This window comes from Crocodylus siamensis, chromosome 2 (assembly GCF_052110815.1).
Source record: "Crocodylus siamensis isolate JL-2025a chromosome 2, ASM5211081v1, whole genome shotgun sequence".
In the NCBI taxonomy this organism is placed as follows: Eukaryota; Metazoa; Chordata; order Crocodylia; family Crocodylidae; genus Crocodylus; species Crocodylus siamensis.
Genome location: NC_143396.1, coordinates 284,810,102 through 284,837,439, shown reverse-complemented (window position 1 = coordinate 284,837,439; position 27,338 = coordinate 284,810,102). Strand labels below are relative to the sequence as shown.

At 46.9% G+C, this 27,338-nt stretch overlaps 1 protein-coding gene across 3 annotated transcripts in view; it reads left to right on the top strand.

Annotated features, from left to right (window-relative positions):
- Positions 1 to 27,338, top strand: part of SLC35F4 (solute carrier family 35 member F4) — a 240,566-nt gene that overhangs the window by 188,613 nt on the left and 24,615 nt on the right. The window contains exons 2-4 of one of the 3 annotated variants that reach the window (XM_090034272.1): positions 7,333 to 7,521; positions 12,548 to 12,845; positions 24,899 to 25,118. In XM_090034272.1, the coding sequence (XP_089890398.1) occupies positions 7,333 to 7,521; positions 12,548 to 12,845; positions 24,899 to 25,118 (707 nt within the window). Of the gene's footprint in view, positions 1 to 7,332; positions 7,522 to 12,547; positions 12,846 to 24,898; positions 25,119 to 27,338 lie in introns of those variants that run through there. The other 2 variants (XM_090034273.1, XM_090034275.1) reach the window with 2 other exon arrangements.

Below are 27,338 nucleotides of genomic sequence, written 5' to 3'. Positions count from 1 at the left end.
TCATCAATGCCTCGATGTCAAACTGGGAAAAGGTATCAAGTGGGGTTCCTCAGAGGTCACTCTGGACCCATAAATACCTTTGTTAATCACCTGTATGTGCATTTGGCATGTTTGTGGATGACATCAAGCTGAATGGGTAGCAGATGCTTTATAGTGGGTAGGATTAGGATTTAAAGTGACCCTTGATAAACTGGGGTGGGAGGAGTCTGAAATAAGTAGGATGAAATTCAGTAAGGGCCAGTACAAAGTATTACAAGTAGGGAGGAAGAGTTAACACTTATATCAAAATGGGAAACAACGCGTATTCAACTGTATTAACAGTTGCATTATGTACAAGTTACAGACATTGATGATTTTTTTTTTCACTGTATTTGGCATTGGTGAGTATATATTGGGAGTATTGTGGACACGTTGCATACAGTAATGGTAGACAGAGTGTGTATGTAATGCTAGCAAATCCATGTTCTCATGTGAAAAGCTGCTTTTCACGGAGCCAAACTTGACAGAATATAGCTTTTTGCTTCAGTGCTTGCCTGAACTTCCCTCCTTTGCCTAATTGGCAATAGAGAGATTATGGAGGAAAATCGCATGCATTTTGGAAGGAAAACTTCTGAACCTGCAGTAGAAATAAATATGATGGTTATAGTCCCTAGTTTAGAAATCATTATTCTTCGGTGTGGTATAGTTGGATTAGACCACGGCGGTCATCTAGTCCATCACTGCACAGACTTGGGATTTTCTGTTCCTTAGCCATCCCTGACAGGTGCCCACCCTACCTCTTCCAAGAGGGAGATTTCATGGTTTCCCAAGGCAGTTTGTTCCATTGTCTCCTACTGTTCTTAACATTAGAACATTTTTTTTCCTGAGAGTTGAGCTACATCTGCTTTGCTGTAGTTTAAACCTATTGCATAGTGTCCTGCCCTTTTTTTTCATAGATTTCATAGACATTAGGGCTGGAAGGGACCTCGGAAGATCATTGAGTCCAGCTCCCCGCCCAAAGGGCAGGAAGTCAGCTGGGGTCATAGGATCCCAGCAAGTTAAGCATCCAAATGTGTCTTGAAGGTGTTCAAAGTAGGTGCTTGAACTACCTCTAGCGGCAGGCTATTTCAAACCTTGGGGGCTCGGACACTAAAAAAGTTCTTTCTTATGTCCAGCCTGAAATGGTCCTGGAGGAGTTTATAACCATTTGACCTTGTCATCCCTTGGGGTGCTCTGGTGAACAAACATTCTCCCAGATCCTTGTGAGCACCCCTTATAAACTTATAGGTGGCCACCAGATCACCCCGAGCTTGTGCTTTTCCAGGCTGAATAGCCCCATTGTTCTCAGCCTGTCTTCATAAGGTCTGTTTTCCTGACCTCTGATCATGCGTGTGGCTCTCCTCTGCACCCTCTCAAGCTTCTCCACATCCCTTTTGAATTGTGGAGCCCAAAACTGGATGCAGTACTCCAGCTGCGGCCTCACCAAGGCCGAGTATAATGGGACAATGATGTCTCGATCTGCTTGAGAAGCATCTATGTGTATCTATCTATATCCATAGAGCCTATTGCTACTATCTGACCAGCTACCCCAAATCTATGTTTGTGCCTGTGTTTTTCTCTTTTCTGGATGTAACATGGTACATTGGTCTTTGTTAATTTTAATGTTGTCATCTGTAGCCCAGTGCCCTGGCTTATCAAATTTCCTTTCAGTTTTAAACCTGACAAAGTGTTTGCAGGCCCTTCCAGTTTGGGGTCATCTGCTGCATGCAAGACATTAATAAGGATGTTAAACAGCACCAGGCCCAGAGCAGGCCTCTGTGGAAGCCACTTGAGACTTCTGGCCACTCTGACGTTGCTCCGTTAATAGCTAACCTTTGCTAGTGGTTATTCAATTAGATATGCATGCACTTAATGGCAATTCGGTCTAGCCTATTTTCTCCAGTTTGGCATGCAGAACCATGTCAGAAGTCTTACCAAAATGCTGGTGTAGCACGCCCACTGGTTTCCCCTTAGCCCCCCAAACAGTTCCTGTGTCAAAGGAGGAACTCAAGGTGGTTTGACATGATTTGTTTCTACCAAATGCATGCTGGCTGCTAGTGATTGTCCCTTCGTCCTGATGGTTACCAATTTATTGTTTTATAATTTTGCTCTACTTATTTCCCATGTGCTGAAGTCAGGCCTATAATTCCCCAGGACCTTCTCTTTTCTCCCTTTTTAAAGATGCCCATTGTGTTAGCCCTTTTCTAGTCCTCTGGGATCTCACCCATCATCCAAAAGTTGCAAATACTCTAGGCAATGGCTCTGCAGTGTCTTCAGCCAGTTCCTCCCGTAACCTGGGGTGAGGTTTATTAGGCCCGGCTGACTTAAATGCATTCAAATTTGTCTGATGTTTAGAGATGCTGAATGAGGTGTGTTATGTACGGGATAGTGCATGAGGAGCTCTGGTAAGAAATAGGGAAATTTGAAGTTGTCTCCTCAGGGAGCTAAGCTAAATTGCAGTTGTGTGATGAATACCAGCCCAGAATGACATGGAGCTCAGGTAATGGTCAGCACATTGGTTTGTCACCTTGAACAGAGTACTCCACGGAAAAAAAAAGGAAAGATTTCCTATGTGTTCACAAGGTATAGGTGAAAGAAGTCAACCACCTGTATTCACTTAGGACTAAATACAGTCAAGGCAGGAAGGCTTGGGTAATGGGTAAGGCACTGGGTTAGGATCCAGGAGACTTTAGCTGACTTTCCAGTTGAGGCCCAAGTTCCTTGTGTGCAACCTAGCCTTAATTGGAGCAGCTTCCCCGCACATCTATAATCACCCAATGTGCCTCTGTTCTCCAGGTGCAAAATGGGCATATTGCTTCATAGGAGTGTTGTAAGATGCAATGGTGATGCCGTGTCAGCCATAGAAGTGCCTAGGGAGGCAGGCTGAGTTCAGTGCAAAGCAGGTGGGGGATAGTCATGTGCTGGGGTGTCGCTGCTTATGAAAGCTATGTTCCTTCCAGGCTGATCTCAGAGGGTGGTAGATCATTTCACTCTTTTTTGATGCACAGTTTATTCCCCGCTTGTACCTGGCAAGCTCTGGCCTGCTAGGAGTGAGCCCTGACTTCAGCTCTCCACCCACTTGCTTGTCAGGACAGCCAGCCCCTGCTTCTATTCCAGCCTGGAGCGACCATGGCTCCTCAACAGCTGCAAAGCCTGAGCCATAATGTAGTACCTGAGAGCCACAAATAGTCTTTTTTCTGTATGTGACACCATGAAGCATGGGTCTCATCATGCTTGTATGAATCCCTTTGGGCTCCATGGATTCTTGCCCAGCACCTGGGTTGTGATTCAGTGGTAGAAGCCTTGTCTGCCACACAGAAAAGCCAGGTCCAATTCACAGATGTGCATATAACTATGGCCATCGAGGTACCGAATGTCTGGACATAGTCTGGCCTTTGGGGATTATGTCTCAATGGTCTAAAGGAGCGATGGAAGGTCTGGACAGCCTCCACTCCTCCATACTCTTGCCTAAGCGTCTGCGTCAAGGGTCCTGGTGACCTCTCATGCATACTCCATGATCCAGAAGGATCGATGGTTGCCTACTAAAAAAGGACAGATCCAAGAAGCAATGCAGAGGAATTGCGTTGCAGAGGAATCTACAGCAAGCTGCAGCAGCGGAAATGTATGTTGGAGTTTAGGAGGAATATGTGGACTATGAAGGTGGCCAAGCAATGAAACCGGCTACTGAGAGAAGTTGTAGAGTCTCCAGATGTTTTGCTGGGTTGGTTGAGCCTGGGACAGTCCTGCCTGGAGCTGAAGGCTGGACTAGGTAACCTCGTGAAGTTCCTTCCAGCCTGACTTATCTGTGATTACTTCTGAAAAAAAAAAGAAGAGTAGTGACTGTGCAAATGTTGCTTTTGACCCCTCGCATGTGAGCCAATGGTAACAGAGTGCACTCAGGTGTATGCAGGCTCCAAAATTATTTTCAGAGCCTTCTTGGTGTATTGTGTAAGCTGCAGGTTGTTGCCCTTGCCACTAATGAAGCAGTATGTATAGATGAATTATCTGGCATGCATATTTACTTCCCTGTCAGAGTAGATCCTTGAAATATATTTAGAACCAGCAGCACAAAATAGCATGATCTGAGACTTCCTGGCTATAATAAAGAAGTGTTAATCAACTGTTGTGTGACCCAATTGCTCTTGAATGTCCAGGAAGGTTTCGCTAAATTAAACAGTGGCTTCAAATTAAATATGGTCTCTTACACTGCAATCCCAGTCTCAGCTGCCGAGCTTCTCAACACACAGAAAAAAATTGGCTCTGCTTTGTCATGGTGGATATAAATAACCAGGGACTTTATCTGCGTGAAGGGGGGAAACATTTTGCGAAGATTTTGCATGGAGATCATTCGTGAAGCTCCTGCCCAGTGCAGTCATCTCAGTCTAGCATTACAGAGGAAGTCATGGATTGAGGTGTGACTGGTCTCTCTCTATCTTGGAAATATCTTTGTGAGATGCACTTCTACAGAATTTCATAGTTGTTTTTTGTTTCTAAAAAAAAAAGTCCCAGCCAACATTTTCCAGAGTGGCCAGAGATTTTGAATAAGACACCTGTAAAGACCAATGTTTTATTTTGTTAACCAAGAGGTATTTCTGGAAACCAAGTTCCTCAATGTCTGGGCCTGAAAAGCACTAGTGCCTTCCTGAAAACGTAGGCTCAGGATTATTAATCAGGTTAGCCATATGGCGTTCAAAGTGTGAGTGTTGGAAGAGTCGAATGTTATAGAGTCGGGTGTTGAGTGGCTACATGTATGGACCTGGTCCAGGTCCGTCGTGGTGCTTTGCAGTTAGGGCAGCTCACCCTCAAAGTGTCTTCCAAAATGTTACTGTCTCATGGGGAAAATAATAGTCTCCCCACTTGTAAAATGAGGAGGAGGAGGCCTGGAGAGGTGAAGAGACGTGGCCAGGGCTACAGAGAAGGAGGAAAAAGTAGTTGTCAGGGTCGAGGCAGCTAGGAGTTGTTGCCACTGAGCTATGCTTAGATCGTGGTTCTGGCCATTAAAAGGGGGCAGTACAAAGACAGGAGGCCTCTTAAAAGTACTGGGGAATATCAGATAGATACCAGGGAAGATTTTCAAAGTGACATCGCCCTTGGGGCAAGGCAGCAGTGTAAGGCCTAAACGCCAGTTAATTCCCACTTGATCCTTTCAAATAGGTCCTGGGATTGTATGTTATGGCTGCAGGGGGTCAGACTGTGACCCAGGAGATCACTCCAGTCCTGAGCCCCATGTTTCAGTCTCCAGCTGAGAGCGCGGAAACCTAGACTTGGGGAATGGAAAGCTGGTTAACATCTGTGAAGCGTGTGTTTGAGGAAGATCGTCATTTTAAAGGTGCAGCTGATGGCTCTTGCTATTTCCTGCCTAATGCATGATAGCTGAACTTGCAAACTCAAGTGAGGAGGGTTGGGCATTCTGTAGAAGGGCATGATTTTACATACGAAGCACAATTACGAGTTCTGGCACTGTTTTCTACTGGATTATGCATTAGGGACTAGATGCTTCATAGGGTTTGGTTCTTTAACCCACAGCAAAGATGAGGGTTTGCAACATAACTGGGGAGGTGCATAGAGAGCTGCAGCAAATAGCTTTACAGTGCTGCTGAGATGCCCCAGCTAATTACTACAGCTTCTGTTTCAGCGGGAGCAGCATCCTGGGTCAGACTAGCTGAGTGGGAGCACTGCCGAGCTCCAGCTGACCATAGAAATGAGGCCTTTTGAAGCAAAGGCTGCATGAAACAGCTGAGCAGCGTGTCCCTTATTTAGCAACTTGCTGTGAACCTGCTTGGACACAAATAGCCAGTGTTTTGCTGTATGTTAGTAGTGGCACTACAGCACCCTTGGAGGTTTTTAAGACCTGGCTAGACAAAGCCTTGGCTGGGATCATCTAGTTGGGGATGATCCTGGTTTGGGCAAGGAGTTGGACTAGTTGTGACCTCCCGAGGTCCCTTCCAGCCCTCATTTTCTGTTCTTCTCTAAGGATGACTTGAGATTTGCCAAGCGTGCTCCAGTCAGCTCACCCGTGAGATAAGTGTGTAACTTGTGTCAAGGGCCCTGTCGCATGCATTTGTCTGCATCTGCATGTCTGGATGCCAGTTAGTTAAAGAAAGCTATTCTTCTGTGAGTCTGTTGCATTGTGGCACAGTTGGCAGTGTACTAGCGGGTTGTATATATTCAAATGGGAAGGTTGGCATAATTGTCATCCCATGGCCCTTTCAGTAATGGCAAAATTGGGGGCTTCTGCTCTGGGCATGAATGCTGCCACAAATGCGTGCAGTGCGGCCACAACTACCCACCAAATGCATGTCTTAAATCTACCCAAATACCACATGATCTGTGATTGAGATGGAGACTGTTACATGCTGCTTGTCTGTTGACAACCCCGAGGAGCCTCCAGGCTAAAATAAATCTGCAAGTCTGTATGAGACACTCCCCATATTCACCATAGAGATGACAGCCAGATTCAGACGACCGGGCGGATGCTCTCTGTCTTCTCAGCCATCTGCCTGTTAACGCACTCCTTCAAGCTCTTGCTTAGCAAATACGGTGTCTTCCTCAGCGGCAAACTGAATTTTGCATGCCACCAATATTTCATGGATCTGGGCCTTGCTTGCCACCTTCCACCTCTTTTACAACCCCAGCGAGAGGCACCGACTCCATCGTGATGCTGTCTGCTCCCAGCAGGAGGAGACTTCCCTGAAGACGCAGGGACTCCAGCCTAGCATGCCAGAAGGCATTCTGGTGCCCTGAAGCCTTAAAACTGAACAGCTCCCAGCTACATAAGTCATCCACATCTCCAAGGTATCACGAGCCCTGCAACTGTCAAGAACCCCACGTACTGGGGGTGAAACATCCTGACGGATACGGAGAGGAAATTATCCTCTCGCACAGCAATCAAGAGTGACACCAGCAGACGGTCATCTCAAGGCACTTTCCTCCCAACGCGAGGAAATAATGGCCTCTACTGCTGCCTGTTTCAGTGCCAGCGCCCAGGAGGGGCCCACGTGAGTACAAATGCCTTTGACTGACTGTGCAGCCTGAATGGACGGCACCTGGTAGCTAAGACTATACTACGGTGTAGGGCTCTTATTCCCTCGGGATAACAGTATCATCGTAAAGCACCTGTATAAGGTAGGGAAGAGTTAAGAATTGCGTGTTTTTTTTTCCTTTGGCCAGGCAAGGCCACGATTATTGCAATGTGCTTCGCTCCCCCATGAAACATGTGTATGCATTTCCCTGTCGAGGGGTCTGAAAACCCCCAGAGCGCCTTTTTCCCCGCAGGAGTTTACAGTCACACTGATGCAAACTCTTTCTTCTCAGGTGCCTCCCGATCATCTGTCATCCGATGCAAAGCCGGAGGCAAGTGCCCCAGCCCACGCAGTGGCATGAGTAGGCAGCTCTCCCCTTTATCTGTTGTTGAGGATTCTGCTGCTCCCATTCTTGAGCTGCAGAGTCGAAGCCCCTCTGGAGTTTGTCGGCACGGCAGAGTGGAGAGGCAAAGCAGATCAGGTAGGCACGACAGCCGCATCACTGGCATAATGCGATGCCTGCCAAAGGCCACTTCCATCCATGTCTGAAAGATGCAGAATCTGAATGCTTTGACCTTGGTTTCTGGTGCGGTGAGCAGCAAAGCCATGTAGACGCTCTTCCTTTGTTGCACGTTGGGGTTTGGAGGGAAGGAAGCATGGATGGGGGAAAAAAAGAGGCATGGTCCCTAATAGGAACCCCTACTTTAGTGTCTGAGAAGTTGGAGGCTTAAGCCCAGTAGGCTCAGAAGACCTTTAAGGATGAATAACTCAGGTAGTCTTACAAAGTGGTTGTGTTTCCTCAGCTTCAGCCTGGCCAGAGCCCAGGGGCCCTTAAAGCCAGCTCTATTCCTTCTCAAAGCCACTGGCAGTCTCACTTCATACCATGGATGTTCTGAAGAAGAGGAAGAGAAAGAGCAAGAGGTGGAAGGATATCTAGGGAAGACCATCAATCCCAGGCCAGATCATCAGTCAGCTGCTGAGGAAGACATCAGGGCAAACGGCAGGAAAGTAGCCTCCCCTTTACTGCAGGAGTGTAGCTCAAGTGAGCATCTAGGTATGGTGAGCCCTCTGGCCTCTTCATGAGAAGATCAACATCCTCCGTTGATGGGGGTGGGGGGATCAAGTAGAGCCACTGGCCTAAGGCAAGGTTGTGTGTCTGCTAAATCCTTGTAGCAAGAGGAGGAGGAGACCAGTCAGGGAACTGAAAAGGGGGGACAGGCTGGATCTCCTAACCACACTGAAAGTGCGGGAGATGAGTCTCCTCTGCTTTTTCTCCACTGTTAAATCTGGGCAAGAGGCAGCCTATTTCAGTACCACCAACAGCTGGATAAACAGAGGGAGTCCAGTGGAAGGAGAGTACAGACCGGGGGAAAAAAGCTCTCCACAGGGAGCTACAGAGAGAACAGCTGGGAGTCCTGGAAGAATGCACGAAAGATGCTAAGACAAGAAGTGGGGTTGGGAGTAGCATCCCACTTCGGGCCCAAGGGGCCTGATTCTGATCTCATTTACATCGGTGTAAATCTGAGGTCGCTCCATATATGCAGACATGGGTGTAAAACCAAAATGGGCATCAGTCCTGAGTTCTCTAAGAGAAGACTTTGGTCCTCTTGGGGAATCTGGAGTGCCTGACTGTCCTTGAAATTTGCATCCTCTCCCTTCTGCTTCTATCCGCTTCCTATTCTGGGCCTCCCCCCTGCAGCACTGAAGCCTGAAAAAGGAGTCCCTTGAGCAAACATGTGTCTGCACAGGGGGGGTGTAGCTGTAGGTAGAGAGTGTGCAGAAAGAAAGCATGGTATCCTCTGCTTCTGCTACGGCTATCATCTGTGTCTGTAGGGCATGGATGCCAGACAGTGATGTGCTAAAAGAGAAGGATATAGGTTAGCCCTTCCACCTTTACAAACCCCTTCTTCTGTGGTTATGTCGCCAATAAGGCATCTTAGGAGTAGGTGGTGTTAACAACAGGGACAAGTTAGAGACAAGATTCCTGGATACTTCTGGCTGCCAGTGCCTTCGAATGCCAGGGATGTCTGGCCTCACTTCTTTCCCTTTCCCTTTGCTCTTGAGGTTTCCCCGAATTCGGGTCTATACCCATAACTGGTTGATTGGCACATCACTAATTAGATTTAAACTTAAGCTGTATCTTTTTGATGTTGGTAAAATGTTATGTGCTGGTTTCTCTGCCTGTTGTGTTTGACATGTTTTGCGGTGGCTTCCCGTCACTTCCAGGATTTAGGTTTGAGTTCTCCATCCATGCCTGGCCATAACCCAGGAGTGAATAAAATATTGGCCCCAGAGCTGGATCTGGCTGGCCAAGGCATTTTGTCTGATTTGCAGTGGGTCAGTTGCCTCCCTCCCCCCCCCAGACATGGGGGGCAGCCCAGGCTGTGGCACATGCAGTTAATCCCACCATCACCAGGTCTGCAGCTGAGCTGGGGTGGCACAGCAGCTGGACTGTGTTTCCTGTCCGGGAGTGGGACAGGCAGGTGGGGCTGGGGACTGGGGACTGGGATCACAAGGCAGTGACAGAGTGGGGCTGGGGCTGGGGCAGAGCCACAATCTGCTGCCTGCACATCCTTGCAGTGGTTGCCGGTTGCATGGGCAGGGGCAGATCATGGCTCTGTCCCGGATCCTGGCCCTGCATTGTAACTGCCCTGCGATGTGCGATGCCAATCCCCAGTCCTGCCTGCCAATCCCGCTCCTGCTCCCGTACGCGGCTCCCTGCCCACTTGCAGCCTCATCTTGTCCACCTGGCTGTGCACCCTGCCGGTGCGGGTCCCGGCTGGTCTCCACGGAGACTCTGGGATTGCAGGGCAGTGACAGCATGGGGCCAGGCCCAGGTCAGTGCCGCAATCTACTTCCCGCATGACCCTGGGAATTAGTTTAGGGAGTTTTGGTGAGCTGTTAAAGGAGAGAGGAGGGCTCACCTAGACCACAATGGCTCACTAAAATGCCCTAAGTCGCCCCTCTGGCCAAAATAATTGCCTACCCTGTCACGTCACAGCTGATGCAAGTAGACTCTATATAAGACCTCCATCCTGTTAGCATAGAATTATTGCACTTGGAGTCCCAACCTCTGCGATTCGGTTCATTCTTCAAGTTTTGTTCTTTTTCTTGGTCTGTGGATTTGCGGATGAGTTTTTCAGCACCACCCAAGTGATTTAGGAGCACACATCCCACAGACGGAAGCTACTGCCGTCACTTTGGCGCTTCTGAAAATTCCACCATGATCGTGTTAGTCACACTGAGGCTCATGCAGCATTTGAAACCAAGGAGGATCTCACAAGGCGTATAGACATCTGTATCTTTCAGTGACATCCAAATCTAAGATGAGAAAATCCAAATCAAATGCTAATGTCAGTGCTGCGCACAGCGATGATAATTATAGTTATTTAGTAATTGGAAAATATAGGGCACATGCAAAGGTGTTTCAGCATTCTGTCATTATTTGATTACTGTACTATTGGAATAAGGGGGATTAATTGCACAGTAGCTCTGCTTTGCAAATAATTGCAACTGTGGATGTTATATAACATTCTTTTAAGCATTTCTCATTTGCAAATAAACTATAATTTCCGTTATAATAGTAGGTGTCAGTCATTAGTGCCATGAAAAGCCTTGTTTTCATTCATCAGCCAACGAGAAGTGAAAGCGACTGCATGTCTCTTCAAAGCACTCTCTGAATCTCCTCTACCTGTTTTTAATAAACCTCTAATTTTATATGAAATCCTTATTCACTATCAAATAATAGAGCAGCTAAATACTGTACCTTACTTCAGGAAACCACACAGAGATCATTATAAAGCTTTTGATTTATAATGCCGTCTCTAATACAATTATAATAATTGCTCCCTAGGTCAAATCCATCTCTGATGTAGTTCTGCTAACTTGGTCCACTAAGTTTCCATTGCTGCTTTTGAGGCAGTATTAGCTTTCCATGAGAACGAAGTCAAGCCTAGGTCTTCAGGGCCTGCTTTCTTTTCTCTCTACACAGGTAGGGCTCACTACTGGCCCATTAGAGCGAGGTAGGAGGTAACTATATTAATTCTTTCCTTATTTTTAAGCGCTCAGAACATCTAGAGGCGGAAATGATAAATACAGATTTCTTTTTTGGTTTATAGGTAGCAGGTTATTTGCCCTTGTCCTTACTTCTACTTTTCTGCAGCTTTTCCATTGTTACCTAATAAGGTACAAAAAGGCAAGTCTGAATTAAGAAATTGATTACCTTGGTTTGCGTAGTGAACTTTAAAAAAATAAAACAACTAAGCTATTTTTTTTCTCCTGAGCTTACTAATAAGAAGATAGTTCCCGAGTTACAGTGAAGATACTGAATAGTAAGGGTTTGTTCCAAACTGCAAACCTGTAGGCTCACATAGCTTTGGATGGATGGTGTGAGCGTGTACAGTCACTGACTTTATAACACAGCTGGCTCCAAACAAGGGATACAGAACATCTGGATTAACAAAAGAGAAGGGCTGATGGTCCAGACAGTGGCAAGAGCTTAGCCATAGTTTTGGTACCTTGCTTTACTGTAATGTGTTTGTATTATGTTTCCACCCCCTTGAAACTACTGTCATATTTGTACTGAAACATTTCTTTGCAGCTTTTCTATTTTTGGTAGCAAAGCTTCAGTCCCTGATTTGATTTGGCGGAGATTCGGCCCCATGCGGTGGCCGAATCTCTGAATCCGAATTGAATCAGAGGACCCTTTAATCTCTCCGAATCGGTTCAGAACCCTCCGAATTGATTCGGAGACATTTGGAAAGATTCAGCGATTCAGAAATAAACACAGCTTTAAATGTTTTTTCTACCTATCTCTAGGTAGCACGTGAATGCTGCGGTGCTGGGAAGGATGGAGCGTCCCATGGTAGTGCAGGGGGCTTCCCAGTGCTCTCAGCAGCAGACCCGGAAGTGGACCAGAAACACTTCTGGTCACTTCCAGGTCTGCTGCCCCCCTGAGCCCCCCGGCTCGGAAACTGGTGCCTCCTGGGTCTGAGGAGGCACCCGGAATCCCCCCATGGCTGATCAGTGAGCCGGAGAGAGATGGGGGGGCCTTCAGCGTGCTCAGCTGGAAGTGGACTGGCAATATTTCAGGTTTGTCACTGAGCATACGCCCCCCTCCTGCCCCTGCCCCCCGTGCACTCCTGTGGGACGCTCCATGCACCCCAGCATCGCAGTGTTCACAAGCTGAGCCTGTACCTCGAGGTATGTAGAAAAACATTTAAAGCTGTCTCTAAGTCTGAATCACTGATTCTCTGAATCAGCATCGAATCGTCAGATTCGGATTTGTCCAAATTGAATCGGGGACAGTGATCCGAATCAACAAATTGAATCACTGTCCCTGATTCAGGCCAAATCCGAATCGAATAGGGCCCACTTCGCACACCCCTAGTATATTGTGTTAGAGTCAGGGAGCCAGGGGTGCTAAGAAAATCAATACTGTGAGAAGAATGATCAAATCCTTAGTGTGGATTGATTAGGTATATAACTCTCCTTTTCCTTGTTTTCAGGAGAAGATGGGGCACAAACTCATCCTGAGGGCAACAACCAAGAAAGCAAGCCACAGACACGGTGTCAGTCTTGCACATCTACATTTCTGAAGATTGTCTGGGGATTTCTGATCATCTTGTCAGTCTCGTCTTCTTGGGTTGGAACCACACAGATTGTGAAAATCACATATAAGAACTTTGACTATCCATTTTTCATGACTTGGTTTTCAACAAATTGGAACATTATGTTTTTCCCTATTTATTATTCTGGGCATCTTGCAACGGCACAGGAAAAGCAGTCTCCAATCAAAAAGTTCAGGTATGCTTTATTGTGGTAATATTGCCTTGCATAGCTCAGTAATTGCTGGCTCAAGTGACATACCTTTTCTTAAATGTGCAAATCTAGGACTCTTGGTTCAGAGATGATGCCTTTTATTAGACCAACTAGGAAATTGCAAAAAAATTATCTTTTTTCTGCAAGCTTTTGGGCTCAAAGGCTTTTGGGCTCAAAGGCTCAAAGCCCAAAAGCTTGCAGAAAAAGATTTTTTTTTTTTCCAATTTCCTAGTTGATCCAATAAAAGGTATCATCTCTGAACCAAGAGTTCTAGGTTTTTGCATTTCTTTTTGTCTCAGACCAACACGGCTCCCAAATACATACTTTTTCTTAGACATTCATTTGGTTTTTCTTGGGGTCGTGAGATGGAGTAAGGGTCAAGCTTTCTATTAAAGTCTCCTTCCTAAATAGCTTCTAAAGAGAGAACAGATTATTAATATATGTTTAAATAAATGATTAATCAGTTTTTATAGATTTTTGTTGTTGGGTTCAGCAGGCCAGTTCACCATGGTTATAAACCATGGCTAATACCTTCTATTGAAGTTCTTGTAGCCATCTGTAGAAGACCTTCTACTCCTCTCTGTGACATGCTTCTATTAAGTGCCCACTTGCCTTTATCAACTAGTTATAAATGGAGCTTTAATGTGTAGTTCAACCACATTAAATTAGCTCAAAACTGCCGAGATATCATCCTAGGAGAAGACTGTGGCCATAGGTGCTCACTAGGATGATTGCTTGTGTCCCTGTCTTCTGCATGCCAACTACTGGCATGGAGGCAGAGCAGTTGCTGCGCTCTGCCTTGCAAAATTTATCGGCAGGCATGGGGAGCACATACCTATGGCTGCCTTCCTCTATGCTGGGACATCCGAGGAAGGAATTGCATCCTGTAGAGTGGCATTCCCTATGCTCTACTTCTTTTAACATGCAGCTCCATACTGCCCCTTGCTGGGAGTTGATTTTGCTGGGAGCAGACTCTCAGCCTTGGCCATATACTGGGAGCAGACTCGTCATCGGGCTTTAGCGGTAGTTATAATTTTAGGCGGCTCGGGCAGTGACCTGTAAACTACTGTTCCTGTCCAGTAACCGATGTATGGAACCATAAAAATGTAGGGCTGAAAGAGACTTCAAGAGATGATCTACTCCATCTCCCTGCACTGAGGCAGACCCAAGCTTTCCTAGACTGTTCTCGGTAGATATTTGCTTAACTAGTTGCTGAAAACCTTTAGCGAAGGAGATTTCACAGCCTCCAATGGCAGCCTGTCCCAGAGTTACCACCTTGACAGGTAATGTCTAACTGCTCAGGGAACTGAAATGAAGGTACTGTATCTTCCTCAAAGCACTCTTAGTGGGATGTTTAAGAAACAAGATCCAGATCCTGGTAATCCAACTCCTGATAAGTAGCAGATTGCTCCAGAAACAACATCACTGGCTTCAGTGTAGCCATCTGTGGAATAAGCCATTATTCAACGTGTGATTGATTTCCAAGTCCTGGCCCCGTCGTCTGGCAGACGGAGGCTTCTTTTGAAAACAGTGGGAGTTTTGTTTAAGGGTAGTAGGATTGGGAAATAGAAGCCAAATTCTTCCTTCAGCTGCAATTGCTCTGAGCCCAGGTCTAAATTTGGCCCTAAGTTATCATTTCTATCATAGACTCATAGAATCAATGAGTGGGAAGGGACCTACACAGATCAGAGTCCAACCCCCTGCCATGGGCAGGAAGGAGCACTGGGGGTGGCAGGGGTCATAAGACCCCAGCCAGGTGCCTATCCAGTCTTCTCTTGAAGATCTCCAAGGAAGGTGAGAGCACCACCTCTCTGGGAAGCCTATTCCAGGCTCTGGCCACCCGTACAGTGAAGTCGTTCTTCCTAATATCTAACCTAAACCTCTCCTCCCTCAGCTTGTGGCCACTGTTCCTGGTGACTCCAAGGGGGGCCCTGGGGAACAGACTTTCCCCGAGTCCCTGCTGCTGGCCCCTGATAAGGTTGTCGGCAGCCACAAGATCCCCCCTCAGTCCCCTCTTGCGGAGACTGAAGAGATTCAGGTCCCTCAGCCTCTCCTCATAGGGCTGGCCACGGAGGCCCTCAACCATACGAGTGGCCTCCTCTGGACCCTCCCCAGGTTCTCCACGTCCCTCCTGAAGTGTGGCGCCCAGAACTGGACACAGGACTCCAGCTGCGGCCTGACCAGCGCCGCATAGAGGGGGAGCAAGACCTCTCTGGACCTGTTAGTGATGCCCCTGTTGATGCATGACAGGGTCTGGTTGGCTCTGCCTATTGCTTCATCGCATTGGCGACTCATATTCATCCTGGAGTCAATCCTGACTCCAAGATCCCTCTCTGCCTCTGTGCTGCGGAGAGGGGCAGCCCCTAACCTATAACCATAATGCTGGTTCCCTCTCCCCAGGTGCAGCACCCTGCACTTGTCCTTGTTGAACCGCATCCTGTTCAGATCCGCTCACTTCTCTAACCTCTCCAGCTCTGCCTGGATGCGGTCCCTGCCTGCCAGTGTGTTCACTTCACCCCACAGCTTGGTGTCATCAGTGAACTTGAACAGGGTGCTCTCCACATCCTTGTCCAGGTCGCTAATGAAGATGTTGAGCAGCACCGGCCCAAGGACCGAGCCCTGGGGGACTCCGCTAACTGCACCCTCCCAGGTCGACATCGACCTGTCCACCCCCCCCCTCTGGGTGCGCCCCTGGAGCCAGTTTGCCACCCATGTGACCATGCATTCACCAATGCCGCAGTCCCTCAGCTTGCCCACCAGAATTGGGGGGGACACTGTGTCGAAGGCCTTCTGGAAGTCCAAGAAGATGACATCAACTTCCTCCTTCCAATCTAAGCTCTTTGTTACCTGGTCATAGAAGGAGACCAGGTTAGTCGGCAGGATTGGCCTGGCATGAACCCATGCTGGTTGCCCCTCAACCTCACTTTCCCTGCAGGGCTCTCACAAATGCGGCCCTTGATAATTTTTTCAAAGACTTTCCCCAGGATAGAAGTGAGGCTGACTGGCCTGTAGTTGCCAGGCTCTTCCTTCCTCCCCTTCTTGAAAATAGGGACCACATTGGCCCTTTTCCAGTCCTCAGGGACTTGGCCCCAGCACCAGGAGTCCTCAAACAGCCATGCCAATGGCTCCACAATGACACCAGCCAGTTCCCTCAGCGCCCGCGGATGAAGGTCATCTGGGCCTGCTGACTTGGTTACATCTAAGCCTCCAGGTAATCCTTAACTAGGTCTGAACTAACAGTCGGGGGACACGCATCCTTCCTGGGCCTCTCTACGCTATCACCCGAGGGCACCCCATTGTCAGCAAACAGGAACACGGAGGCAAAGAGCTTGTTAAAGAGTTCTGCCTTCTCTCACGCGTCCATCACCAACTGCCCTGCCCTGCCCCGTAGAGGTCCAATGTTACCCCAAGACTTCCTCTTGCTACCTATATACTTGAAGAAAGACTTTTTGTTATCCTTAATCCCAGAAGCTAATCTAAGATCCAGCACTGCTTTATTATCTAAACAGTTTATCTAGAGTGGAGGATTGTGTTTAAGTTACTGCTGCTCCGAGGCCCCCAAGGCTTTGTGGATGAATAAGCTGTTTCTAAAGCAGAGTGGTCTGGGAGAGCGTTAACCACTAGCAGCTTTTGATTCTGGCAGTGAGGCTGAGAAAAAGACCACAATCCAGGAGTAACAGATGAATGCAGAGCAAAAGAAAGGAGGTGAGGATAGATGTTGGGTGGTTATCTGTGTAAACGAAGCCTCTGTACATAATGCCGTTAATCATCTCATTAAATCTCCACCAGCACCAACTTATGCGAATAACCCTTTGTGGCCATGTCTAATAATAATGCAGTCTTTATGTGGCTTCAAAGCACAGATCCTAGCAAGACTTTCCACCCCTCCCACACTCCAGGTTCATATATGTAGCCTGAAGTGTGGCCTTGAGACTGTATAAAGACAGTGTTTTCCTACTTCATTTATATTATTGATCTTTCTAGGTCCAGTCTAAAGTCCAGTGGAAGTCTTTCCTTTGATTTCACTGGGCTTGGGATCAAGCCCTAAAAAAGGAAGATATTTGATTGATGTTGACTACAATGGGCGTCCTCTGAATGTAGACGTGATGGATGTGTCCACACTGCCTCAGCCTGGCCTGGGGGAGCACTGCAGTGAGATGTACCATGTTTTCTCCTTATAGATGGTCTCCTGAACCAGAAGTAGTATAGCTGATTTAGTGTAGTTCTGGGTATGTACCGGTGGGCGCATCCAGATGCCCACCAGTGCATTGCTGGGTATGCACCGGTGGGCGCATCCAGATTTTCCCCAGGGAAAAACAGTTGTGGGACAATATTGTGCACAATATGCGCACAAGGCAAGTTGCCCCAAGGGGAGTAGGGAAGGCTGGGACCAGCGGCTCCTAGGGTTCCAGCGGCGGTGATCTGGTGCAGATCCTGGCCAGCAGCCAGAGTGTTTTTGGTCAGCCAGGCTCAAGTTTTGGGTGGCACATACTGCCACCACGTGCTCCACCCTGCCTTTTTCAGGCTGGGTTTTTTGACAGCAAGATCTCCCAGTGTTAACCCGCCCACCTCCTTGGGCAGCATGGGGAATGCCTACATGTGTGACATGTGCGATGTGCAGTGCCACGTATGGGTCTGCGATGCTTCATACCACAGGTATGCACTCGTCTGGACCTGCCCAGTAAGTCCTGCCTCTCAGGAGAGTTTGTCGGCTAGTACGTACATATGTATTTGCGGGTAACCATTTACATAAGAAGCCCCCACTTCAAACCCTCATACACAATTACAAGGCACAAGACCAGAAACTTCTTCCAGCCAGCCAGAGGTAGAAACCGGGGAGACAAGGGCACAGCTAAAGTTCAGCTTCTCCAGCGATGAGCAGATAGTAGGTTTGTAGATGATTAGACGATCCTAGGAAGTGGGTCGTGGTTCATGGTACCAGGGAAGGCAAAAACCTGCACAGTCCTTACCAGTCTGACATCGGGGCAAAATGCCTTCCTGAGCCCAAATCTGATGGTGATTATGGCCCTGAGTGAAAGAGTAAGACCCTCCAGCACGAACCTCTGAGTTTCCTAAGCACTGCATGAAGCTGGGCACGTTACTTCCAGGCAGGGGCTACTGCCTGTGAAGCAGGCTTGACATGGTACCACGCGTCTCACTTCAGTGCCCAACAGCGTTATACTTGGGCAATGCTGGCCTGCCCTATGGACCTCAGAAGCCAATGCGCACTGACTGCTGGGTGGTGACAGCCCTTACTTCCTGCTGATTTTAATGGGAGTGGAGGATGTTCAGCACTTTGCAGGGGATCTCAGCACCTTATGGGATCTGCTCCCTGCCTCTGCCATAAGGCTGAATAGTTCTTGATGCTGGAATTTGATGCCTCTGCCCACCAGATCCCATGTAGCATGCCCGTGCACTGAAGGGCTATCATTGCCCACCTTGACACATTTTTCCTTTACAGAATATCACCCAGGGATCTCCCTCAGATGCATGACTTAAATGTAACTAGCTCATTAAGAACTTTCATTCACACTCACAAAAGGCCCATTGATAAAAGATAGTTTCACACCTTAAAGGTCCAACAGCCCACAGTGGGTGCATGCACCCATATGTACACCACAACCAGATGAGTGTGGGCAAATCAGGGGCTTGAAAGTGTGCAAATGGCGGGTTGGATACCAGGATCTGCATACGTGTTTACTACTAAAATTGGCCAGTGAATATTGCATAGTTTCTGGGTGACTTGTAATTCAAGCTATACAGGGAAATGATTGCATCTGATTATTGCATCTCGGGGTTTCAGAGAGGTGGTAACTGTTAGCGGTGGTCACTTTAGAGCTGTAACCAATTAATCCAAACCGCAGGAGCACCCAGGTGTGTGGATGAATAAATGAGGTGAATCCAAATCTGTCTGAGTGCCGGGAAATGCACGTACTTGAAAATCTGCCCATAACACAATCCTGACTGCTCTTTGTCTCTTCAGTATTCTTGGGGTGGAAGTTATTACTGAAAGAAACTGAAAATAGCAATATATATATTTTTTAAAGTTTACTCCAAGCATTATTCATGTTAGTGAGTTTTCACAAAGATTTTCTACGATATGAGTTTTTTTTCCTTTTCTGGATTTGTTTTTTTGCAAACTAAGTTGTTTATTTCAATAAATTTGGCCCGTAGGGATCCCCTAGGGAAGTTGTGTGTTGGGGGGGGTTGTGTTTCTGGAATGGGGAGTGATCCACTGGTGGAGTAGAGGAGCCTTGTTTTGTCTAACGGGAACCTCCCACCGAACATGAAACATAAGGGTCTGAAGTATCTTCCAAAAACAATGACAGTGTCATCTCCGTTCCCTATAGCACCCCGACTGCTCAAAGCCACTCAGCCTGCGTTGCTGCTTCTTCAGAAGTCTTCTTTCCTAGATAAAAGCTTGGGCCTTCAGCTTTGGGACCGACTGATTGCATGAATTAGTCATTAAAACTGCTCTGAAATGCTGACTTTTCATGTTTCACCTTCCTGAGTTTACTACTGAGAGTAAAAATTTTTTTTTGTGGGCGGGGGGTCTTGGAAGTGACTTGCCGGCATCACCTGTCTTTTGCCTCAATTCCCAATTTTTGCCTTCTCGAGGCAGACAGCGTTAACAAAAATCTTGATACTTTCCTGCAATTGGTAGGTGAAAAGGCAGCACCAGCAACAGAACTTGAAGCATGTCTGAAGGACTGAGGCAAAACGCCTAACAACTGAATAACAAGCTCTGCTAATGCTTGGAAAGCTTGTTATTAGAAAGCTCACCCTTGCCAGTAGGCTGCACACAGCGATAGTTGCAGCTGGTCCTTAGGCTGGGAATATGAAATAGCTGCACAGCATTTGGATACCACCGAGTAGTTCTTAAGCCCTGGCTCCCTGTTGGCAAAGACGGCAGACTTTGAGCGCTTTCCCTCGGGCACTTAATGCGGGATATTTATTGGGCCGAGGAGGGAAGGGAAAGGCAGAAGGTTTGGAGTAGCCTTCGGGTCAGGAGTAGAGACACTGATGGCTGCAGGCACCAGTGAGAGATGAATTTGTTGGGAAGTCTTGAATTTCTAGTGACAAGGACAGTGGAAGGTAATGAGCTGTGGGCAACAGTCCAAGCAGAAGCAGCGCTCCAAAGAAATGAGTTTGTCACGCTCGCTGTCTTGTGCCCTTTGCTTCTGCACACTCCTCTGCCGGTTCTTGCTGTAGCAGCTCAACCTTGACTTTCCAGGGCTCTTTGGGTGCCGCGCAGACCCACAGAAATCCTTATTTCTGAATGCAGCTAAGATGAGAGCCCGGACTCTCATCCCGGTGCAGCCCCCAAATTGTCAGGGCCAGGCCCAAGAGAAGGCAGGAACAAGACAGTTATGAGATGCAGAGATCCAGTGCCCTTCATGGGCAGCTTCTGCTGGAGGGATGCTTGTGGATCTGCTGCCTTGAAGTCACCCCCCTGGAGCGCTTCTGGCCTGAGGGCTAGGCACACGATTGCTGTCACCTCCTGCACCAAGTCTTGGAGAAACACATGCTGGTTGTGGCCTTCTCAGGGCTCACAGTCAAAACCGAGTCAGGCCGAGTCAGTACTTCTGTGGAAGACCCGGGGGCTTTTGCCATCAGTAAGGCTAGGAACAGATGTTGCATTCATCCCTGGATCTAAATTGTGCTCATGTTTGTCCCAGAACAAAAGGATCCCTCGGGCTGGTGTATACACACATTGCCCTTCTCATCCGGGTGTAGTGAGTGGCTGACTGCAGTGCCTATCGTCTGCCTTTGATTCAATCCCAGCATAACAATGCAAATTATTTTTTTCAGTATCCTGGGATAAACTGTTATTATCTCTTATCTAGGAACTTCTTTATGACATATAACGGGACAATGGATATGGACCTCTGTACGATGGCGCTTTGCTCTAGAATAAAATGGTTTATCCTGGGATAAGTGTGACATCTTTCTGCATCCTAAGCACCTCTGTGCCTCCTGGGTCAGTGTCCTAGTGTTGGAGGCATTGTGCCCATGAGACCCAGAGGAAGGGGGGTGATAATTTTTGGCCATTGAAGATCCATGAAATTTCCTGAAAGAGCAACAAAATTGCGGGCCCATGCAAATTCTGTCGTGGATGCTTTAGATACAGTCTCCCTGTCTGCACTCCCCCTAATTGGATTTGTTGTTCACATCAGTTATCTACAGTACTGCTGAGTGCTATTTAAAAGCAGCTGCTGCTGCATTACACTCCAGAGGTCGCTGTGTGTCAGTAGCATGTGCACCGGTTCCTCTGCAGGGATGAGCACATAGCGTATCATGTGCGATGCATAATATTTTGCTATGCATAATATTTAACAGGCTCCAAGGGCACGGGCTAAATGATCGCCTGAGGTGCCCGAAGTCCTGAGAATGTGGCACGCTGCCCAAAGCCGAAGGCCGAGGGCTACATGCACAACAGAAGTTGCTATTTTTACCGGAGGGCCGGCTTTAAATAGACTGTGCCTGCCTTTGGAGATTATCTGTGTCACAATTTTGCTGCCAGCTAGGTCCTGACACCCCCTGACACCACGTTGAGTTTCTGCACCCCGGCCATCACCCTAATTATATGGTGACCCCTGTGATGCCCTGGGATTACCTTTGCAAGTCTGCCTTGTCTCTGCTGTTTCGGCGACCATGACCAGCCAGTGTTCAAAAAGTACAGTGCTACTTATCTTAGGATAGAAGTGCCTCTGAGAAAACATATCACAAAGCAATGCTTATTATCTACACACTTGCTGACTGGGCATTACCCATCAGCCACGCAGGATCCTGGAAGGCACAGCCAAGTCCATCAGTTCTTTGTTCCTCTCTGATGTCCTCTCCTGGGCTCCCATCCATTTTTTGAATCGAGAGATCTTGATCCGACCGGCTGTTTTGTACCTTCTTTTGCCCTTGGCTTGGTTGCCTTCCTCCACTAGGTCTAACCGACAGGTGCAGTTGTCCCCAGGTGGCTGGGAAGTGGGGCTTCTCTAGACTTGTCTACCTGCCCAAGAATTTGGACAAATCAGCCACCCCCTCCACCCCCCTGCATTTCCAGGGACTTGAAGATAGCGAACGCCGACAGCACTGAGCATCCCAGGCATTTGTGGAGTCTGAAACATCTCCCTCTAACGGTCCCCAAAGTCCCATGCGTCCAGCAACCTGCATCTGCTTTACTGGACTTTTGGAGTCCATCCTTCAGATACTCTCTAGCTTCCCGCTGAGTCTTTCTGCCTGGGGAAGTCACAGGGGCCTTTGGAGAAGATCGGAGGCTGAAACCAATGGCAAATCTCCCTTTGATTTCTATGCTGCAACATCAGGCCTTCAGTGAAGTTGGAATCAAGGCGTCTAATTGTCTACCTCCCTGGCATGAAGGATACCGCAGAAGTGTAGCCGTTACAGCCCCAGTTTGAGCAAAATAATTAAGTGTGTGTTCATCTTTAACAGCAGGCCTGAGTTGATCCCTGTTCATTCACTAAAAGCATCTGAGCACATTTAATGCCCATTGAAATCAAAGAGACCTAAGCATATGCTTAAAATTCAGCATGGGTTTACGTGCATCCATGGAGATCATTTTGTTATGGATACACGATAGGAGAAATTGTGGGAAACAAAACCTTTTCTTGCCACACAGCAGGCTAGCATTTCTGCAAAATATACTACTTTGTAAGAAAAATGATATTCAATAGAACTAAATGAGCTCTTAATGACTTGCACTAGCCTGGCATTGACTTGTTGAAGCAGGGCACTGTTTGGAAAAGCAATTTACTGTTACCAAACACTGCTGCTTTATGGAACAGCTTGTTTCAGAGGCTGGAAAGGGAGCGATGACTCCATGGTGTGCGGGAGTGAATAGTGGAATTGAACGTAGGTGCTCCCCTGGGTAAAAATTAGTTTAGGTGACATCATGGCTGGTCTTCCTCTAGGGATATCAAAGTAACAATGACCTGTAAACGGGCAGACTCTAAAAATCATGATGTCAGTGGATTATTAGCTGCAGCAACAACTGCAATTAGTAGAAATTGAATTTAAGAAAGCAACAACTTTTGGAAGCAAGATTAGAAAGGCGCTAAGAAGGGCAATAAGGTGGAAAACTGATGGGACTTTCTTTCTGCAAAATTCAAAAAACCCCATCTCTGTGTGACATTTAGCCCAAGGCCGTAGGAGTTAGAAAAGATGTGAATGAGTTCTTCAAAGTGTGACAAGAAATAGGCTTGCCGTTTGTTACTCTTTGCTTCATTTCCAGGGACATCTGTGCAGGGGGTTGGACTAGATGACCCATGAGATCCCTTGCAACCCCAAATGATCCATGAGGTCCCTTTAAGGGAGGGACCGCTTAAATTAATGGCCAAGATATTAAGTACCAATAACAGAAAAATATTATTGGATTTGGTGCACTCTGCAGGTAATAGCTACAGGATAAAAAGAAAGAGATTCAAGTGGCTAAGTTAATCTGATTAATAATAACCAAAAGGATGTAATAGTGACTAATATCTTGTAGGAATACAAGCAGTGGCCGAGCAGAACGCTCAGTCAAATGTTTCTAGTTTGGGTTTTTGAAACTGAAATGTTTGACTGAGAACTAAATGGTTTTACTAATAGCGGTTTATAAAAACACAAGAGGAGTCCACTTTAATTTTGCCTGGCAAAAGCAAAAATGTGGAAAAGTCTGAAAATATAATTTAAAAGATTTCCCCCAAATAGTTGGAAAGTTGACTACTTCTAACCGTACTAACCATTCTAACCTGACTATGACGCCTTCCCTCGAGTTGCTAATAAAACCTGCATACATCCAGTGTCTATAAAGTCTGCTAAATATCATCACGCTGGGTTTGGAACAATGTGAGTTTAAGGTCTCAAGAAACTAGTCTAAGTCTCTTAATATTACCATGTACTAAAGATGATCCGGTTTCTTGGAGGCCAGGCAAATGGGAATGGAGCTTTATGATTTATTTAATGGTGAGGTAAAGCATGCCACGATATAGTAGTGTGAGAGTGCCTGCTGAGTTAAGACATCAGTACGCTTTTGAAGATGTTAAAGAATCCTATAGGCATAAAATACAGAGAAAGTAAAATTGCTAACGACACGCTTACCTGGTTTAGGAAAGATCATGAAAGTTCAAAGGCGATACAGTCATCTGCCTTTAAGCTAACAGGATATTTAACTGCTTAAGCAGTCTTCTGAGCCAATCCAGGAATTCATTTTGAATAATGTCACTTGAGTTGTCTATAAAAGCACTGACATTCCTGCATCACCCAATATTAACCAGCCTCAAGAGCTTCCTTCAAAGCTGAATGAAGCTACAAGTTCCCATTTAGTATTTGCAAAGCCTTGTATTTTGTTTGCAATTTTTATCCACAAAAAAGTCTCCATGTATCCTAGTGAATGCAGCTTTTCATATAGTGGACCCCTCAAATCAAGCTTGTTCTGTTTTGCAAAACCAATTCTCTTTGCCTTTTTTCCTTTTGGTCAGTTTTACTGATGGCAAGAACGTTTCCACGTACCTACAATGAGCTGTCTGGAAGTAGTATGCTCTGTAGTTAACACTTTCAAGATTTCAGAGTACTTGCATTACAGTGAAAAGCAGGGTGTTTCTCAATATCATACCCCAGTTAATAAAAGAAAGAGACTCACCTTAGAGAGGGAGAAGCAGTGGGAATTTTTCAAGTCACAAGAAGAACCGCAGTGTTAAGCTTGAATATACAGGACGGATAGATGCTTAAAAGCTCTGAGTATTATCGATACCCCTGACTTATGCATGTGACAGTAACTTTTCTGATGTATTTATTGTATAGAGAGTAGGTCTTCCAGGTAAGTTGCTTCTATAATATTTCACTGCTTTAAATAGCCAGGAAAACAGGCTACAGTCTGTATATAACCTGCCAGTGTACAAACAGTCCTTTCTTGGGGTGTACTGATTATTCGAACATTTCCATGACTAAACCTGGCACGTAATAAAAGTCGAGAACTTGTTTTCCTCGCTCAAGCCAACTTTACGCAAATACTAGCTGAGTGTAAAACTGTTTTCTTTTCTTAGGGAATGCAGTCGGATTTTTGGTGAAGATGGTCTGACGTTGAAACTCTTTCTTAAAAGGACTGCTCCCTTTTCTATTCTGTGGACTTTGACTAATTACCTGTATTTACTGGCTTTAAAGAAGTTGACAGCCACAGACGTCTCTGCCCTGTTCTGTTGTAACAAAGCATTTGTCTTCTTGCTTTCTTGGATTGTGCTGAAAGACAGGTTCATGGGCGTAAGGGTAATAACATATATATATATATAATTTTCAACCATCTTGATTTTCATAATCAAACTGAAATCCATTATTTAAAGATAGCCATTTTGCTGCCAATCATGTATGCATTGTGAATCATGTCTCATTAACTATGTGCTGCAAATCAAAGGTTGAAGATCAAGTAGCAATTTCAGGCTCCAGGATAACAGGAGATGAAAAGTTTAAGACAACTATGATACTCTGATGGTGAATTAGTCAACTGAGCTAAAAACAAGCTTTCAACGGCTCTGTCATGCTGCTCCGACTTGGGCATAGAATTCAGAAGTATAATCAGCGAAGGGAAACGTGCAGTTTTACAGATTTATTTTTACATTTGTGATAATTCCCTAAGTGCTTTTTAAAATGTTTCCACTTACATTGCTGGGTAGATGAAAAATTGACCACATTTAATATTATTCTTTTCTTTTCCGAATATACTGTATGTTTTTACTTACAATAAACTGGGCATTTCCCAGTAAAAGAGGCATTAAGTGGGACCTAAATTGGGCATAGGCCTCTTATAATAATTCTCCAGCTCAAATAACTACGTTGCCATTTATAACTGGGGTGACTGGGGGGTATGAGCCTAGAGCGAGACTTGAACTCACGCTTCTGGAGGCTCTGACACACGGGTGGGCAAAATGCGGCCTGAGGGCCAGATGTGGCCCACCAGCCCATTCCATCTGGCCCGCAGGGCCCCTAAAAAATTTAGAAAATTAATACTTATCTGCCTCTGGCTGCCTGTCACACGGCCCTCAATGGCTTGCCAAAGCTCAGTATGCGGCCCTCTGCCCAAAATAATTGCCTGCCCCTGGCTAACAAGATGTCTTTGCCCCTGCACCTGCACCTGTGAGTCATCCAATTAAAGTGAAGGTCTCAAATAATAAGTCTAAGCAGGGCCAAAATAAATACAGTTGTTATCAATATTACCTGTGCCACTGCAAAAAATTAAATCAAGAAACATCAGTTGTGCCCAACCTGAGTCGAATGACCTGGCTGATTTCTGGGAAGATGGGAGAGCAGAGAGAGCGGTGTTGTGGCATTTGGCTCGTGGAAGGGATTGCAGAGGGCAGCATGGAAAAATCCTGTCCTTCAGAGATCCCTCTTCAGTCCCTCCCACGTGCGGCTCCGTTGCAAGCCGCTTGTCGGGTGTGGAGGAAGGTGTGAAAGAATCGCGCTGTCGGTGTGGCAGCAGAGTGGAGAGTGGGCAAAGGACATGCAGACCCCTCGCTCTGCCCCTCCACCCACTTGTGTACCAGCTGTCCTCCGAGGTGGCACAGAAGAGTGAGCCGATAGTATTCCCTATGGGGTAGGCACCGGTTTTCTTCTGTCCTGGCAGGGCGCTAGCTGTGCGGGTGCAGCCCCAGCTCGCAGGCTGCACCCGCTGGATCCAGGGGTGCACAGGGCGCTGGAAGGCCGCGCGCGCTTGGGGAAGCTCAGCTTCCAGCGCCCCGTGCGCTATCCCCGCCGTCTTCCCGCTGCCTGGGAGCGGGCTGGCTGCCCCGGGAAGACAGCAGGAGGGCGGCAGGGATGGTGCCTCTCAAGGGTGAGACGTTTTGATTGCGTTACAGTATTCGGTCAAAGGATAACTAGAACTACATTTAAAGAAATACTTTTGCAATAAAAATGTAATCGCGCATGTTTTGCGGGTTGCAGCTAGTTGTAAATAACCAAGTAGCAGCTTCAGGAGACATAGGCTACAGCTAGATGGAGGGAAATTCAAAGGCAATCATTTGAGGCAGTTCCAGTAGTTTGCTCCTGGGGCAGTCTAGCTTCATTGTGCACATTGGGGTAACGGCATGAAGCGGCCTCATCCAAAAATACTAGGTGCGGTTCTGGGCTCCATGCTTTAAGAACGACGTGGAGAAGCAGGAGAGGGTCCAGGGTAGGCAGCAACAATGCTACCGGGGTTGGAAGGCTGCACAAGGGGACAGTGAGAGACCCAGGCATGTCTACCATGAAGATGAGGGGAGTAAGCGGGGGAGCACGATAGCACTCTTCGCATATTTGAAAGGCTGCTAAAAAGAAGAGAGGGAATAACTGTTCTTTTTTGCAGCTGAGGGCAGGACACAACGCAGTGGTTTGAAATTGTAGCAAGGTAGATTTGGACTAGAGCTCAGGACCAATCTCCTTACTGTTAGCAGTGTCAGGCAGTGGAGAAACAGCCCAGGGAAGTCATGAAATCTCTTTTACTGGAAGCTTTCA